Source organism: Miniopterus natalensis, chromosome 5, assembly GCF_054644295.1.
Source record: "Miniopterus natalensis isolate mMinNat1 chromosome 5, mMinNat1.hap1, whole genome shotgun sequence".
Taxonomy (NCBI): domain Eukaryota; kingdom Metazoa; phylum Chordata; class Mammalia; order Chiroptera; family Miniopteridae; genus Miniopterus; species Miniopterus natalensis.
Window position 1 is genome coordinate 58,985,410 of NC_142085.1, and position 14,984 is coordinate 59,000,393.

Genomic DNA, 14,984 nt, shown 5'->3' on the forward strand with positions numbered 1-14,984 from the left:
GAGAAATAGTTAAAATAATCTTTTATTGCAAATCATCCTTATGAAGGCTATGGACTTTTAACTGAAAAGAGAAACATAGCCTCTTACTCTCCACATTTCGGTTCAACTTTAAAGATATTATGCATTTTATACATTTTATTAAATAGTAGATTTAAAGTCATTGTTAATAAAAATAGCTGAAGTATACTACCAGTATACTGCACATCTATTTCAAGACGAAAGAGCAATCTTTGTGGGTTCTCTTTATATGGAATCTGTGTTAGTATTTTCTAAGTTCTGGATAAATGATTTAAAAGGAGATTCTCTATTTACTTATATCTACTCCTTTTACATTTAGTGGGGCTCAAAGGATAAGTAAAAAAAAAAAGGCTGTGTATCTATACTCTGGCATTTTCAGCAAATGTATAGAAGGATTCTATAGGAACATCACTGTAATCAAGGTATTGAGCATAGCAGGAGCCTTTGGGTAAATGAAGTAACTAAAATGAATCTTTCAGTGAATTTTTTTTTAGAAATGTCAATATGACAAAAACATCCATTTTTTTAAAGCAAATGTTTTCCTGGAGTCAAGTACATGAGAAACCTTCAGTCAGTCTTTTGGTGTTCACTTTAATTACTTTTCCACCTATCTTGGTTGAACATCTGATTGGATCAATAGATCTACATTCAAACAAAACCAAATAAAACAGAAAAACTACCCAAACTGCAATGATTTGTACCTCATGGTATTTTGCATCATTAATTTGAGCTTTCTTCAAAGTGTCTTCAAGATGCACAGGGCCGTTGCTAAACCCAAAGTCATAGAACACATGCAGGAAACCATTGCGCATTTCCAGGCTGAAAAACATACTCTGTGGAGAGAAGGAAATGATAAGATGAGCCTCTGCTATTACAAAAGTGCAGAGTTAGCTGAATTTGAGAAACAACACTGTATTTTTTATTACTAAAATTGTTTGAAGATTAAGGATGTCTCATGAAGTTCTTAAAATTACAACTACATTAGCAGTTATGTTTCATATTAAAATACCAAAATGTAAATATTTATATACAATTTAAAACAACTATCTCCTCATTTTTGTAATTTACTGTATGAATCAATGAAATTTTATGTTTAGCTTATTGACCTTCTAAAAATTTTGAAAACAGAGTATTATAGGCCATATGTATTCAACTACCTTCTCTGTAGGGAACTTTTAAAAGTTGCAACAAGCCAACAGATGTGATTGCATTTCATTTGAAGAGGGGCGTTGGTGATATTAAAACTAAATTCTAAGGTATGTCAAAAAGAACATTAAATAATTATCAGCAAATATGGATATAAAAAAGAAGGCAGTTTCTTTGTTATTTTGACATACTGGATCTATGAAAATAAATATAAAATTACTATGCACTTGGACCCCATTATGTTAGAGAACCAGAGTAACTGTAACACTCAAGTAATTTACTGGGCAGGCTTGTTTGTTTCAGAAGATTGTTCATAGATACAAGAATTCGATGGATTTGAAAAATAAGCTAATATGTAAAATCCTTATTTTACAGAAAGTGACTTTCTGAGTGAAGTTTTTTATATTCCTGAGAATATTGAAAACAATCCATTGGGGGATAGAAAAAAATATTGCAACATCTATATTTATACTCATTTAAAAACTCTAAAATAGAAAGAGAAGCTAACTTTTCATATTTAATACACGGATTGACACTGGGCCTTCATTTTGTCCTTCGGATGGGTTTTCACGGGATTCCTACATTATATGAGGCCTTAAGAGTGAAGTTCCACACTTGAAGGCTGGCAGTGGCCCCTCACCCATTTCTTTGCTCTTAGCCTTTTGCAATTTATGGCAGTGCGCTTGGTTACATGGATTTATGGGTGAGGTGACTTAAAGAACGGAATATTTTCAATCACTTTCTATTGAAGTGTAGTGAGGGACAATATTTTGAGACAGATATTTGCAGATTATGTCCTACAAATTATTAAAAAGATTGTCAAGTTTAGACAGTTACACATTTTTCTTTATAAAATGAGTTACTCTAAACTTGTTGACCTTTATTTGTGATGACAAATGTCTTTGAGTAGTATGAAACCTACTAGTTATTAAAAAACCCCAAACATACTTGATCTGTCATTTCAAGGAAGTTGTATTATAACAATGGATAAGAAAGTAAGGTTTTTAAAAATAAAGTTATACAATGGAGAGATGGTTTTTAAAAAATATGTTTGGAAATTTTTCTATTGTTAAGTGAGCTTGTTGATGAACACAGTGAATGTGTACTTCTTATAAAAACTCTCATATCTGCATTATTAAAAACTTCTGGGAAGAAATTTCTAACTTGTTTACAAATCTTTCAAATGAACATTTCCAATGGTCTTAAACTTTTTGTTACAGTGTACGTAATGACACAATATCTGATTAGCCTGCAAGACTGACATCAGGAAAGCTGGAAATGTACCAGACAAATGTTAAAGACAACTTTTGCTAGTTGGTGGATGAGACTGAAAAATGGCATCATGATCAAGTAAGCAAAGCCACTTTTTACAGTTTTATTTTTATGATGTATCTTGTCTAGTTATAAAGCCAGTAAAACTTAACATTGAAATAAACTGGACTTAGGACTTTTAAATCATCCTATCACAAAGAGTTTAATGAGACTTTCCAGGCTACTTAAGCATATTTAATTACATTGCTCTAACACTGCTATTAACAACAATTTTTGTATCATTAACAAATAAAAATATTTTTATTTGATTTCATCTTTACTTTAAAATAACATTTATTTTTATTCAATATTATCTTTATATAAATTGTCTTTTATTCCCAGTTTTAAGTATTACAGCCATACATGGTACAGGTATATCATTAATAAATAAGAAATGTATATATGTGTATATATACACATACACATATAGTAAACATGCAAACTTTTTTTTACTGATTAGGGCATATGATTTAAAAAGTCAGTGTTTAATTTCCCTAGACACACTGCTTTTCCTAAATCTTGGCACTGATTTTCCTCAAAATTCCTTTAGTATATTAAAGAGAATATATTTACTATACATCCAAAAGAGTAGTACAAAAAAAACCCCAAAAACCAAAACAAAAGAGTAGTGCAGAGAAAGGCATTTCAGGGTTGCTTTTACTTATTGCTGACATCACTTCCCTAAAGAAAATAACCCAGTTGTGATTTCTAAACTAACACTTCAGTTTGACGGCATGAAACAACCTTGTCATGTTCCTAGAAATACGCATAGGAGAAAGTAAAGGAAATCAAGGCGATGTAGGACTCTTGCTTTTACTCACTCCATTGACCATCAGGAGCACAAGTCCATTGTCAGCTGGTGTTCGAACTTCTATGTCAAAGCGAGTCACCTGCCCAAATTTCCCTCTCCGGGTGATGTCCCTCACCACGGCATAACTAGAGCCATCAAAGAAATAGCTGGCAGCCCGGCTCTGCGTGAAGGCGAGCTTATCTCTGAAATAAAAACGCAGGCATCATATAGACATTACAATGCTATGCTTCTCAAGTGAGGCCCTGTTAACCCGTCTCATGACATCTTCCTTGGACCTTCCAGTATTTAATTGAAGTCATGATGTCTGCCTGGCAACATAAAAAGGCATTTATAGGCAGGTTAAAATAAATTATCTTTACTGGATTTCTTCTCTACCCTATGTGCCAAGACAACAGAAGTCTCTAGTGAAACCCCAGTCTCTGGAATCCTAAATCAAAGCTGCAAACAAGCTGTTGCACTTTTTATAATTGTGCATGGTCATCTGTGCTAGAGAAAATCTGAAAAGTGTTTTGCACACATGACTGGTATGAAGTTGCCAAACTGGTTTTCCCAAAGGAAAGGTTGAGAACCTGAATACTGACCCACACTTGTCTCACCCGCTGTTCTTGCATGGCTATCAAAGTCTTTAGTACTCTCAGCACTTTCTTACCTGGCACAGGGCACTGATTTGGAGGTATCCATATTATAGATGTGCTTAAAGTTGTACAAGCTGACCACATCATTATTCAAAGTGGCCAATTCCAGGCAGCCGGTGAAGCCAGGCAGGTTTAAGCTGGCAGGAAGCTGTGCAACAGACAAAGCAAAGTTAACTGTCCCAGGGTCACATTTCATCCCGATGACACAGAACAGGCAATGGTTCTACCAGGTAGGTCCAGGAGATCTACCCACGGGTATGGATATCTTTCCAGCCGTGAAAGAGTTGGTTGTACATATCTTAGCAGAGAGGATGGGATTTATTCAGCACATACTATGCCAGGTGTCCATTGGACAGTGAACTCATGACCCAAATCAATCCTTACACAAGCTCTGTGAAGTAATTATTCCTGTTCTCATACATAGAGAAAGTAATTCTCAGGCTCAATAATGTGCCTATACCTAATAAATAACAGTCCTGGAATTGAATCCTAGATCGACTCCCTATCTTCTTGGGCCTTTCCTTTATTTACTTTCATCAGGTCTCACACCTCCTCCCTAGATCCCAGCCCCTCCTTTATATTTTATCTTATGCTTATATTAGTTAACTAAGTTTTTGAAACTGTCATCTGTGAACCCGAAGACTATACAGATACTCCTGCAGTAGGTGGGGGTAATATTCATTACATATGTGTATATCAAAATGAAATGAATTGATGTTCCAGTGTTAGCTATAGCTTGAACACATTTGACACTATGAAAATGTAGGTAGCAGAGGCCAGATTTATATACCAGATTTATAGATCCTGGTTCAGAATTCTACTATCCACTGAGCTAAGCTCTGTCTTAAAATATCAAGATCTCCATCCCACCCTGAAATCATTGTAGGTCTTACGAATTTTTAAAAATGATCATTATAGATTTGCAATAAGCCAGAATGTAGCTGGAGAGTTTACCTTGAAGTTTGAAGGCACGCCGCCAACATAAAACACAGTGTCCTCAGGGTCCAGATCCAACAAGGAGTCATCCCCTGCAAACTCTCCCTTTTTAATAAACTTCTCTTCTGCAGTGCTACTCAGACTTGGGACTGTTAAAAACACCTTTCCATGTTTTCCTACCCTGTTAAGATAAAGAATTTTTACTCTTTAGTAGCCTGATAATTTATAGAAAATACATATTTTTAATGTCACAATTTAATGTTTCCTTGTCACAGAATCTGTGATTTGATTTCATCACACTCATTAGCCTTTATAGGATGTCAACAATCAATGGGAAGGGAAAGAAGACATTCCATCTCGAATTAATTCATGGATTGGCCAGATAAGAAGATGTAATAATAAGATTGGTTTTTAAAAATGATGACTGTTTGTTTCTAACCTTTTGTTTTGTACTAAGGTATATGGGAAGGAGTATAGGAATAATGGAAGAAAGGGGGAAGAATAGAGGAAAGAAAGTGCTACTTACAACAGTGCGTGCATGTGTGCGTGTGTGTGTCTTATAAAATGTACACACAGCCCTGTGTCATGGATTCACTTTACCTTTCAATCTTGACAATGCTGAAGTAAGCAGGCCATGAACTGACAGGCTTGGAGTCCAGGGGAATCTCTACATCCTTAGTTCCCAAATTATAAACATATACCAGGTTATCATTTTTGATTGCAAGACCCATATATTCCTTTTTGGCCTGAAATGTAAAGAAGTCACTTAAATAAAATCCAAATGAATGAATATCATCTTATGTTTTCACTTTTTTATAGGACAATAAACAATTCCAATACTTCGTTGTATCCAGGTATGTCTGGCCTGAATTACTACCAAAGCTCCTGTTAGACTGGCAGTGTGTCTTCCTTCCCAGACCCCTGTGGCTGCATCTCTCTGCAGCCCCTCTGGGCTTGTCCAAGTGCACCTGAACAGGGAGGCAAGCAACTGCAGGCTTGTGGACATTTGATGGCTTCTGGGAGTGTGTTAACCTTATTTATATAACCAGGGGTGTAATGCAGCCTGCCAATAACAATTGCCAATAACAAATGCATCTTCAAACACGATAGGCTTCTGTATTCTGAAGGTCTTTGAAATGCTACATTCCGACTCCTCAAAGTTAGCAGTGTGAGGCTGCTATGAAGCAAGCCCAGAAATATCCCACACAGAAGGAATTACTTGCCTTTAAGTCACTACTTTAGTCTTGGCACTAAAATGATCTATACCTTTCAAGTTACCAGAATGGGAATTTTGTTGGCACAGGTAGCTTTGTTGCAAGGTAAAGGAAAAGCATCTATTTTTCCATTTACTATTATTCCCTCTTTTTAAGTAGTACAAATTGCTAGTTACAAAATAGTCACAAGGATGTAAAGTACAGCATAGGGAATATAGTCAATAATATTGTGCTAACTCTGTATGGTGCCAGGCAGGTACTGGAAACATTGGGGGAACACTTTATAAAGTATATGACTGTCTAACCACTATGCTGGGAACCTGAAAGTAATACAAAATAATATTGAATGTAAACTGTAATTGAAAAATAAAAATAAAAAACACAAAAATAAAAATATAAATAAAACCTCTCTTACGTTTTTGCTTCCGAGGTATAGTACAAACTGATCTGCAGGTCCAGGCAGCTCTGGCTGCTTCACAGGAGGTTTCATGTACAGGCTCAGGGATGTGAAGGCTCTTAAGTCATCAATACTGGTTTTAGGGTGCACTTCGACTGCAGACTGGCCATCAAACATCATGGAGACTTGGATCTGGAGTGACAAAAGTATTCCATTAAGAGTAGGCTGCAGAGATGGGCATAGTGCTTTCCCATGGCTCTCCAAGGGCTTCCCTCCTTCCTGGTGGGGTCTCTGAGCTCTACTCTTCTCCATGCCTTTGTTTACTTACGTCCTCACTTCATCGGAGGAAGGATTTACGGCAGATTGTAATATAGGTTTAAATTTAAAATGGGGCCACAAAGGAAGTCTAAGAAAGAAGATAAAAATGAATTCCACAATGAACTACGTACTTGGTTGGGGTGAACGAAGCAGCTTAAAGAGACACTTAGTCAGTTACACAATTCACAAGGCCTATAAGATGAACAACATTGAATTGATCAGAAGTATAACTAATCTCAGGCACTAGTACAGATAGGAATTTCTCCCCAGGGTCTTCAAAAGAGAGGATGGGGTGAAGCTCATCCTTGACAGCATCTACACAGTGAGGAGGGGTCTAGACCCAGCTCTGAAGTCTGAGACAGGGTCTTGAAACCTGTCTATGTAAACATGAGTAAGCCACTTAACCTGCAGTTTCCTCACCTGTAAAATGAGGACAATAAGTTTGTTGTGAGAATGAAATAAGATAACTATAAAATGTATTCCAGTGCCTGGCTCTATCGTTACAATAATTCTAAGGACAAGTTCATTAATTGTGTCTTATAATGATTCTGCGAAAGGCATTACAACAAAGCACAATTCAGTAAGTGCATTTCTAAGAGGCCCCGTATGATATGCTAAATGCATCTGATTCGAGGTGATTTTTAGAGTATTCAGAAGTGGATAGACTGTGTATATCCCTGCCATTTATGCAAATATTTCTGAATGATTGGATGTATTTGGTTAATACTGATGATGAATGAGCTCAAGATTATATTTCCAGGTGCTAGAGTGCAGCTGTTCTATGTGGCCAGTTGAGTAAACATCAATACATGTTAATAAATAACCAAGCAGTGTGTGAGATTAATGAAAAAACTGAGTCAGAGAAGGATGTATTTTCTGCATACAAAGCATCTCACTTTGAGGAGCCTACTGGGTTCCAAAGTCATTGCCAAGACTCTCTTTAATAAATGGTTTTAGGTGTTTAAGCCCCTGAAATTCTACTCCATGTGAATAAAATTACCAGAAAACACTCATAGAAAACTCAGCTTTTGAAATGCCATTCCTTGACAATAATAAACCTTTTTTGAAATGTCCTCCAGGTATCTAATTTGTGGTGTGGAATCTACTACCAAATATTATTTAAAAGGCAGGTATACTTACCAATTGTTATCTCCCGCTATTACAAAATAGTTGATTTCCAACTCTTATTTCTGTCAGTAATTTAAGCTAATAATCTGTTCAGGCCAATTCTCGATTGAGAAAATAAACTCTTATAATTTGGTTGTGAAAAACACTGCTGGTCTATAAACCAATAAAGAACAAAGTGAAAGAAGGCCAAGAACAAGGCCTGCTTGGCCACACTGCGAATGTTCATTGTTCTGTCGGATACGTTCCCACCGACGCTGCTGCCAGCTGTGGTGTTGCTGTGTGGCTTCCGTATAAGAGCTCAGAATAGGGTCTTTGTTGAGATTAGTCAGTGTAACTGGTATGTGATTCCTTAGTTAAGCCTGTGGGTGGGTCATTAAAAGCTTCATGTCCCCTGTGTTGTACCAGAAAATTCTTTGAAGAGGTAGATGGGCAAGATTATTCCATACAGTGATTGCATTACAACAACTGTTAAAATCATAAATAATGAGTAATTATTATTATAATAATAATTGGGTCTTTTATTGTGGTTGGCTTTACTTGATTTCTTTGGCTCTCTGAGCTTTGCTGACTATGTTAAGTTTGTGGTCATAAATCGTGGCTACACATTAGAATCATTGGGGAGCTTTAAGAAAATACAGGTGCTCAACCCTTTCTCTTGAGAGCCTGGTATATTGCTTTGAGCTTGGGGCCAGGAAAAGGTTTAGTTTTAAAAGCTCTTTGTGTGATTCTGATCAACAGAGGGAGATGAAAACGACAGAGCTGGATAACACAGTAGACGGGTTCCAGGCTCTGGAAGCTGCTTTTCATGTTCTCATTGTCACCCAGTGACCAATGATGATGACTCTTGCATGGCTTACCTTGCTGGCGACACTTCTGGTCTGAGCAATGAGCTCTCGGATCCTCCGGATGCTGGCAGAAACATTGCTGGCAGGCCGCTTCTGCTCAACTGTACGAAGCTGATCCAGTAGCTGAGGGACAACCTCTGTCAGGTTTCTTACTGCAGTTAATAAAAATTAATCACTTAAGTAAATATCTCATCATTAGTTACATTTCAGGAATCGGGTGAAGAGACAAACACATGGTTACTTCTGGTAGAACTATAAGAAATTATTTTTAATCTTGCAAAATTAATAGTTAAGCCCAAGGCATAAATTATTCCTATTTTGTGACATCCATAGCACACATTGATTTATAAATGTATGCAGAACAAGCTGACTTACAAAGCCTATGTCTAAAGGGCAGGATCCACAACAAATATGCAGATGTTCTTTTCATCACACAGCACAGGTTCTGTTTGCATTTCTAATATAACTGATATAACGGCTTTAAAAATGCCGGGCAAAAGGAGGTGGAAGGGTTACTTTCCAGGACTCTCATTCACACCTCACACTGCTGCTGCAACGGTCCCAGCAGAGGCAGAGGTAGATGGAGGAGACAAAGGAGCACCCAGAAAAATGCCAGGAGTGCCCAGATGAGGGTGGGCAGCCATGGCTATGGGCCCTGACAAGGGTGATGGTACAGGAAGATCCTACTGACTTTTTAGGTTATTTTTGTTTTGTTTTTTTGATGAATAGAGTTACAAATCGAAAACAGCATAAATCATAAGGCTACAGCTTGAGGAAAGAAACCCCAATTACAGAGAATGGCAGAACTCTCTTCAGAGTCAAATGAACTGGAGCAGTGGTTCTAAGGTGTGGTCCCCAGATCAATGGCATCAGTTTCTCCAGGGAACTTATGCTAGAAATGCAAATTGCTTGGCCCTGCCCTAAACCTGCTGAATCGGGACCTCTGGGGGTGGGCACAGAAGATTCTGAGGCACACTAGTGTTTGAGAAGCAGGGGACGAGAGAATGAATATCTCACGGGTATTCTCTTACCTAAGGCCAGGGCCATGGTCACTGACTATTAGCAGCTGGACAAGAGCAAGCCTCTTACTGAAACCAAACTAAACTCAGATTGAGGAGAACATGTCAGTAAGGACCAAGGAAATATCTCTTTTCTGTACTTAGGAAACAAGGTGCTTCTCCAGCACAAAGAATAGAATTAAGTAAAATAATAGCGATTACCAGTTTAATACAGAGGTAAGTATTTGTTGTTTGGATCACTGACCACAATAGCCATTTTATAATAATCTTTAAAAATTAGAGGTAATAAAGTATATTTAAAGTATTACATTAAATTTTGATTATGGAAATGTATATGACAGGGTTCCCTTGCTTTCAATTCTGTTAGAGAAAGGAAGCCACCTTATATGAGTTTTTATAAAGTATCTTATATTATGGTATACTCTTTGATTTATTTTGTTTTGAATCACAAAATGCTATTTGGGGAAAACACAGTAACCTGAAACAGTCTCAACTGGTGCTAGCTCTGGATGCTTACTGAAATCATTGATAGAACTGGAAAAGGAGGGAAAAAATTTAACACAGATTTAGTAAATAATCCTGAGGCAATATCTTTATAAATGTAAATATCGAATGTCACGTAGACAACTGTTTTAACGATCAACTTTTAAAAACAATTACGTGAGCGGTTACATGAAGAAACTCATGACTATATACTTAAAAGGCAAATATAAAAGAGCTAGCTTCCTGTTACGGGAATGGCTGTTTGCAAAATAGGATCAAATTTCTAGTGATCATATACGGACTAATAAAGTTGTTTCTTAATTTGGATTGGAAATAAAGGTAATATGGTCTGTAAAACCACGGATGAGCTATGTTGTACACCTGAAACTAATATTGTACGTCAACTGTAACTTAAAAAATAAAACTTAAATTTAAAAAACACAAAAAAACAAACCATGTTCGAGAACAGGAAGTTCTAGTCATGATAAGGACATTGATATTTAAGAGGCATGAAGAGAAATAGAAATATGAGACTGGAAAAAAGAAAATGCCTCAACTAATGTGTGATTTTAACATCTCTGTGTAACTAAATAAATTAGGTAGGCATCTAAATATTCCCCTTTCGTTGCTATAATTTGGGTTGAAGGTGGCCAACAAGCTCTCCTTCTTAGTAAGAAGCTCCATGATGTTGGGCCCATTACAGTTGTCTACATGACATTCGATTTTTACATTTATAAAGATATTGCCTCAGGATTATTTACTAAATCTGTGTTAAATTTTTCCCTCCTTTTCCAGTCCTATCAGCGATTTCAGTAAGCATCCAGAGCTAGCACCAGTTGAGACTGTTTCAGGTTACTGTGTTTTCCTCAAATAGCATTTTGCGATTCAAAACAAAATAAATGAAAGAGTATTCCATAATATAAGATACTGTCGGCAGGAACCTGCTTTTTGGGGACAAAGATTAAGCAATGCTGTTTAGTCAAAGCAATGCTGTTCCCTAAGCTTTTCCCTAAAAGCAAGACCGTGAAGTTATTTACTCGAGGATGTGACTGACCTCCCTGAAAGAACCAGGCTTACACTGATTGACACAAGTGCTACCGCGTTCCACGGAGAAAAGAGCTGTGTCCCTTAACCAGTGTGCTCAGCGCTTCTGTGAAATGTGCATATTTCATACGCACACACATCGACAGATGCACCGAGCACAAGTTCGTCTCCTCTCCTAAGCTAACTCCTACAGAATTCGAATCTGAAACAGAAACCGAGAAAGTTGCTTTTTCACAAAATACGCGCGGGGGTCGATGGCCCAGCTGAGAGCTTTCTAGGCGATACCTGCGTCCCTGGCGGTGTCCACGGCCGTGCTGTAAGCGGAGGAGTCGAAACGTTGCAGACTCTGCGACCAGCTGCTGAGGTTGTCGGCCATCGGGGCGGTGGCCTGCTGGACGGCCATCGTGGTCCTGTTCGCCTGCTCGGTCATCAGCTTGGACTGGCCCAGGCGCTGCTGAGCGTCACCTTCACACAGAGCACAAGGACACTCGCTTTGCAGGGAGGCAGGGCATTTGTTGGGAACATTAACACCCATTGATTCACTGGGTGAAATAGGCCTTAAATTTTGAGTTTTAAGCCAAACTAACATCTTCAAAGATATGTTAATTGTGGTGTCAGTTAGGTGCACAAGAATATTGTAAGCAGTATTAATAAGTGAACTCGAAAGACTTTAAAGTCTCATTAAAATCAGGTAGCGTGCTTAAAACATTTTCCAATTAGAGGTAAATTTTTTAAAAAAGTAATTAGCATTTCCTCAGGTTAGAGACCTGGTGAGAAAGCCACAGAAATTCATCTAAGAGTTAACTCATAAAACGTTTGTGTCTGAAATTCACTGTAAATATCACTTTCTTCTATGTGGAACAATTTTTGCCATAAAAATGATGCTCCAGTACAGAAGTAAATAGGTAAGGAAAGGTATTTTGGAATAACAAAAGCAAGTTTCAAAAGAGCACATATAGGGAAATTCAACTTTTATTAAAAATCTATATCTTTAAAGTAAAAATATTTTTACGACAAAATGCTTTTTCCCCCTAGGTAATGACATTACAAAATATTTTTCTTCCTATCTTTTTAAAAAAATTTTTATCAAATGCTCACGTGTTCTGTAACAAAAATAATCAAAAATCACCCAGGTGAGGTTGTAGCTTCAGTTTTTTAAAGTGAAGAAACATTTAATCCAACCTTACATGCTCTAAACTCTGGCGGCAGTAGCGTTGAACCCTGGGTCCGCTTCTTTTTGGAACTGTGCCTTTTGCAGCAAGTTCCCTGACCTTGGCAAGCCTCAGGGTTTAAAGGTTCGGGTGATTCTTTCTTTCTTTCCCACATGCGATAATGTGTGTGAAACGTAGCCCGGGGCCTAGCTTGTGGTAGCTCTGATGGGGCTGCCGACAGGGCCCTTGGTGGGTGACACCCTCCCCGCAGGGCTTTGGGGTCCCAAGGCACATAGTCCAGCATCCTCGCCCAGCCGGCACGGCCTGGCTCTCGCTGTGCCGGGGAAGGCACATCTGCTCCCAGTCCCCCGTCTTTCTAAAATACACCGCAGTCCCAGGTGAGGCCAGGCGAGTGCTCTTGTTTCTCTGCTTGGCTCGCTGGTCCCCTGGCCTCACTGTAAGAATCATGTGGCACGTAACAGAGGACAGCTGTTTCCACTGGGGCCAGAGGAACCCAAGAACCATATTAGGGCATATTTACTAATGAAGAAAGATGTTCACAGCGAAGGAGCCTGCTGAGCAGGACGTATAAGCAGCATGGCTCTATGAAGACACACACACACACTTGGAGGAAAATTCTCTCAGATTCCACCGTCACCCCTGCATAGTGTGGTTTCCCAGAATGTGTGTGTGTGTCATGAACATAGTTTCTTTCGTCATCAGAAAACAATATTTATTTATAACAAGACTGATAAGCAAACAATCACCTACTCCTTCCTCAAAAGTTTCTCTTAATACCAGCGAACAAACAGATGAGGCTTAAGTTCTGTCCGTGATCCTTACCTCTTTCTGTGGCTTGCAGCTGCTTAATGGCATCATTCAATCTGTTTTTAAGGGCACTCTTTCTTGCTACAGCGCCACCCACACGCCTGCTGGTGTCAGCCACCGCCTCCTCATTGCCTGTGGAGAAGAAGCCAAAAAAGTACCAGTGGGGCCAGGATGCCAGAAAAAAAACCTCCATTTCAACAAGGAAAATTCTGACTTGTATCATGAAGTCATCTGCAGTGCTCTGGGTATGACATGAGCCTGGAACACCGGTTCTGGAACGTCGCATTTTAATTATGAGGTACAGGGTTGCAGAAAACTTGCAACCTGCTTTCGAGTGATTTCAGGTGCCATAAAGTGACTCAAGAAAGGTGTAGAAATAATGGCTAATTTCTTTGATTGAAAAATAGAGCACTGTTGTGACTAATAACACCTATCAGAACAAACGATAAAGGGCTGAAAAGCTCCATCTGCGTTTATGGTGATGGCTGGTTATGTAAGAGTATTCTGTTTTCTGAATTGTTTTAATAAAATTTTAATTGATACACAGCATACATCTTGAAAAGGGCATATATTATAAATGAACACCTTAATGGATTTTCTCAAACTGAACACAAGACATAACCAGAGTCTAGGTCAAGAAAATAGAATATTATTAGCACCCTTACTGTTTCCTGGGACTTTGGTAGTTACCCGAAGATGACCATTATTCTGAATTCTATCTCTGTTTGTTAGTTGTGTCTGTTTTGAAATTTTATTAAAAAAAAAAATACAGGGCTGTAATTTTTATATTTTTTTGTATCTCTGTCTTAATTTCTGTAGAGTTGTAAATCTTGATATCTGGTAGTTTCAATCTTCCATCTTTGTTTTTAGTCTTCAAAGTTGTGGTGGCTCTTCTTGCCCCCTCTCATTTCCATAAAAATTCTAGAATTATTCTGCATATAATGCTGGTACTTTAATTTGCATTATATTGAATCTATAGATAAATTTTGCAGAATTGTCATTTTTACAAATTTGAGTCTTCCTCTTAATTAATAACATTTTAATTATTCTTCTTTAGATCTAAACCCTCATTTTGATCTCCATTTATTTAGAATGTCTTTAATTTCTTTCATTAGTGTATTACAGTTTTATGTGGAGAACTCTTAGCATCTTTCATCAGATTTACTGCCAGGTATTTTATGCTATTGCAAATGGTGTTATTTTAAAAAGTTAATTTCTAATTGGTATACATAGAACTAAACTGGATTTTACACATTGAATTGTTAATGTGGGGCTTCCTTGTCTTGCTTTCAACTTGGTGGGAAAGCTTTCAATGTTTCAGTTTTAATTTGCTGAATATTATTTTATTATTTTTTACTGAATTATAGAAGCTTAAGTTTATGCATAGTTTGCTATAAGTTTTTAAAAAACAAGAATGGGTATTGAGTTTTGTTAAATAATTTTCCTGCATATAGTGAGATGATCATATAAATTTTCTTCTATATTCTGTGTGGTGAACTACTATTGATGTTTTAAATGTTAAACTATCCTTGAAATCTGGAATGAACTTAACTTGGTCATATATTACCATTTTTATGTATGTTAGATTTGCTTTGCTAATATCTTGATTGGGATTTTAATATCTCTTTATGAGAGAATTTAGCTTATAATTTTCCTTTTTGATAATATCTTCGTCAGACTTTGGTGTCTAAGTTTTGTTT

The 14,984-nt window shown here is 37.4% G+C and overlaps 1 protein-coding gene across 2 annotated transcripts in view; it reads right to left on the reverse strand.

Annotated features, from left to right (window-relative positions):
* LAMA4 (laminin subunit alpha 4) overlaps nt 1-14,984 on the reverse strand; it is a 117,170-nt gene that overhangs the window by 19,361 nt on the left and 82,825 nt on the right. For both annotated transcript variants that reach the window (XM_087817565.1, XM_087817564.1), the window contains exons 16-24: nt 13,300-13,416; nt 11,591-11,770; nt 8,772-8,911; nt 6,487-6,660; nt 5,458-5,603; nt 4,876-5,038; nt 3,936-4,069; nt 3,297-3,468; nt 720-851 (exon numbers count right to left, since the gene is read on the reverse strand). In XM_087817565.1, coding sequence (XP_087673691.1) covers nt 720-851; nt 3,297-3,468; nt 3,936-4,069; nt 4,876-5,038; nt 5,458-5,603; nt 6,487-6,660; nt 8,772-8,911; nt 11,591-11,770; nt 13,300-13,416 — 1,358 coding nt within the window. The remainder of the gene's footprint in view (nt 1-719; nt 852-3,296; nt 3,469-3,935; nt 4,070-4,875; nt 5,039-5,457; nt 5,604-6,486; nt 6,661-8,771; nt 8,912-11,590; nt 11,771-13,299; nt 13,417-14,984) is intronic.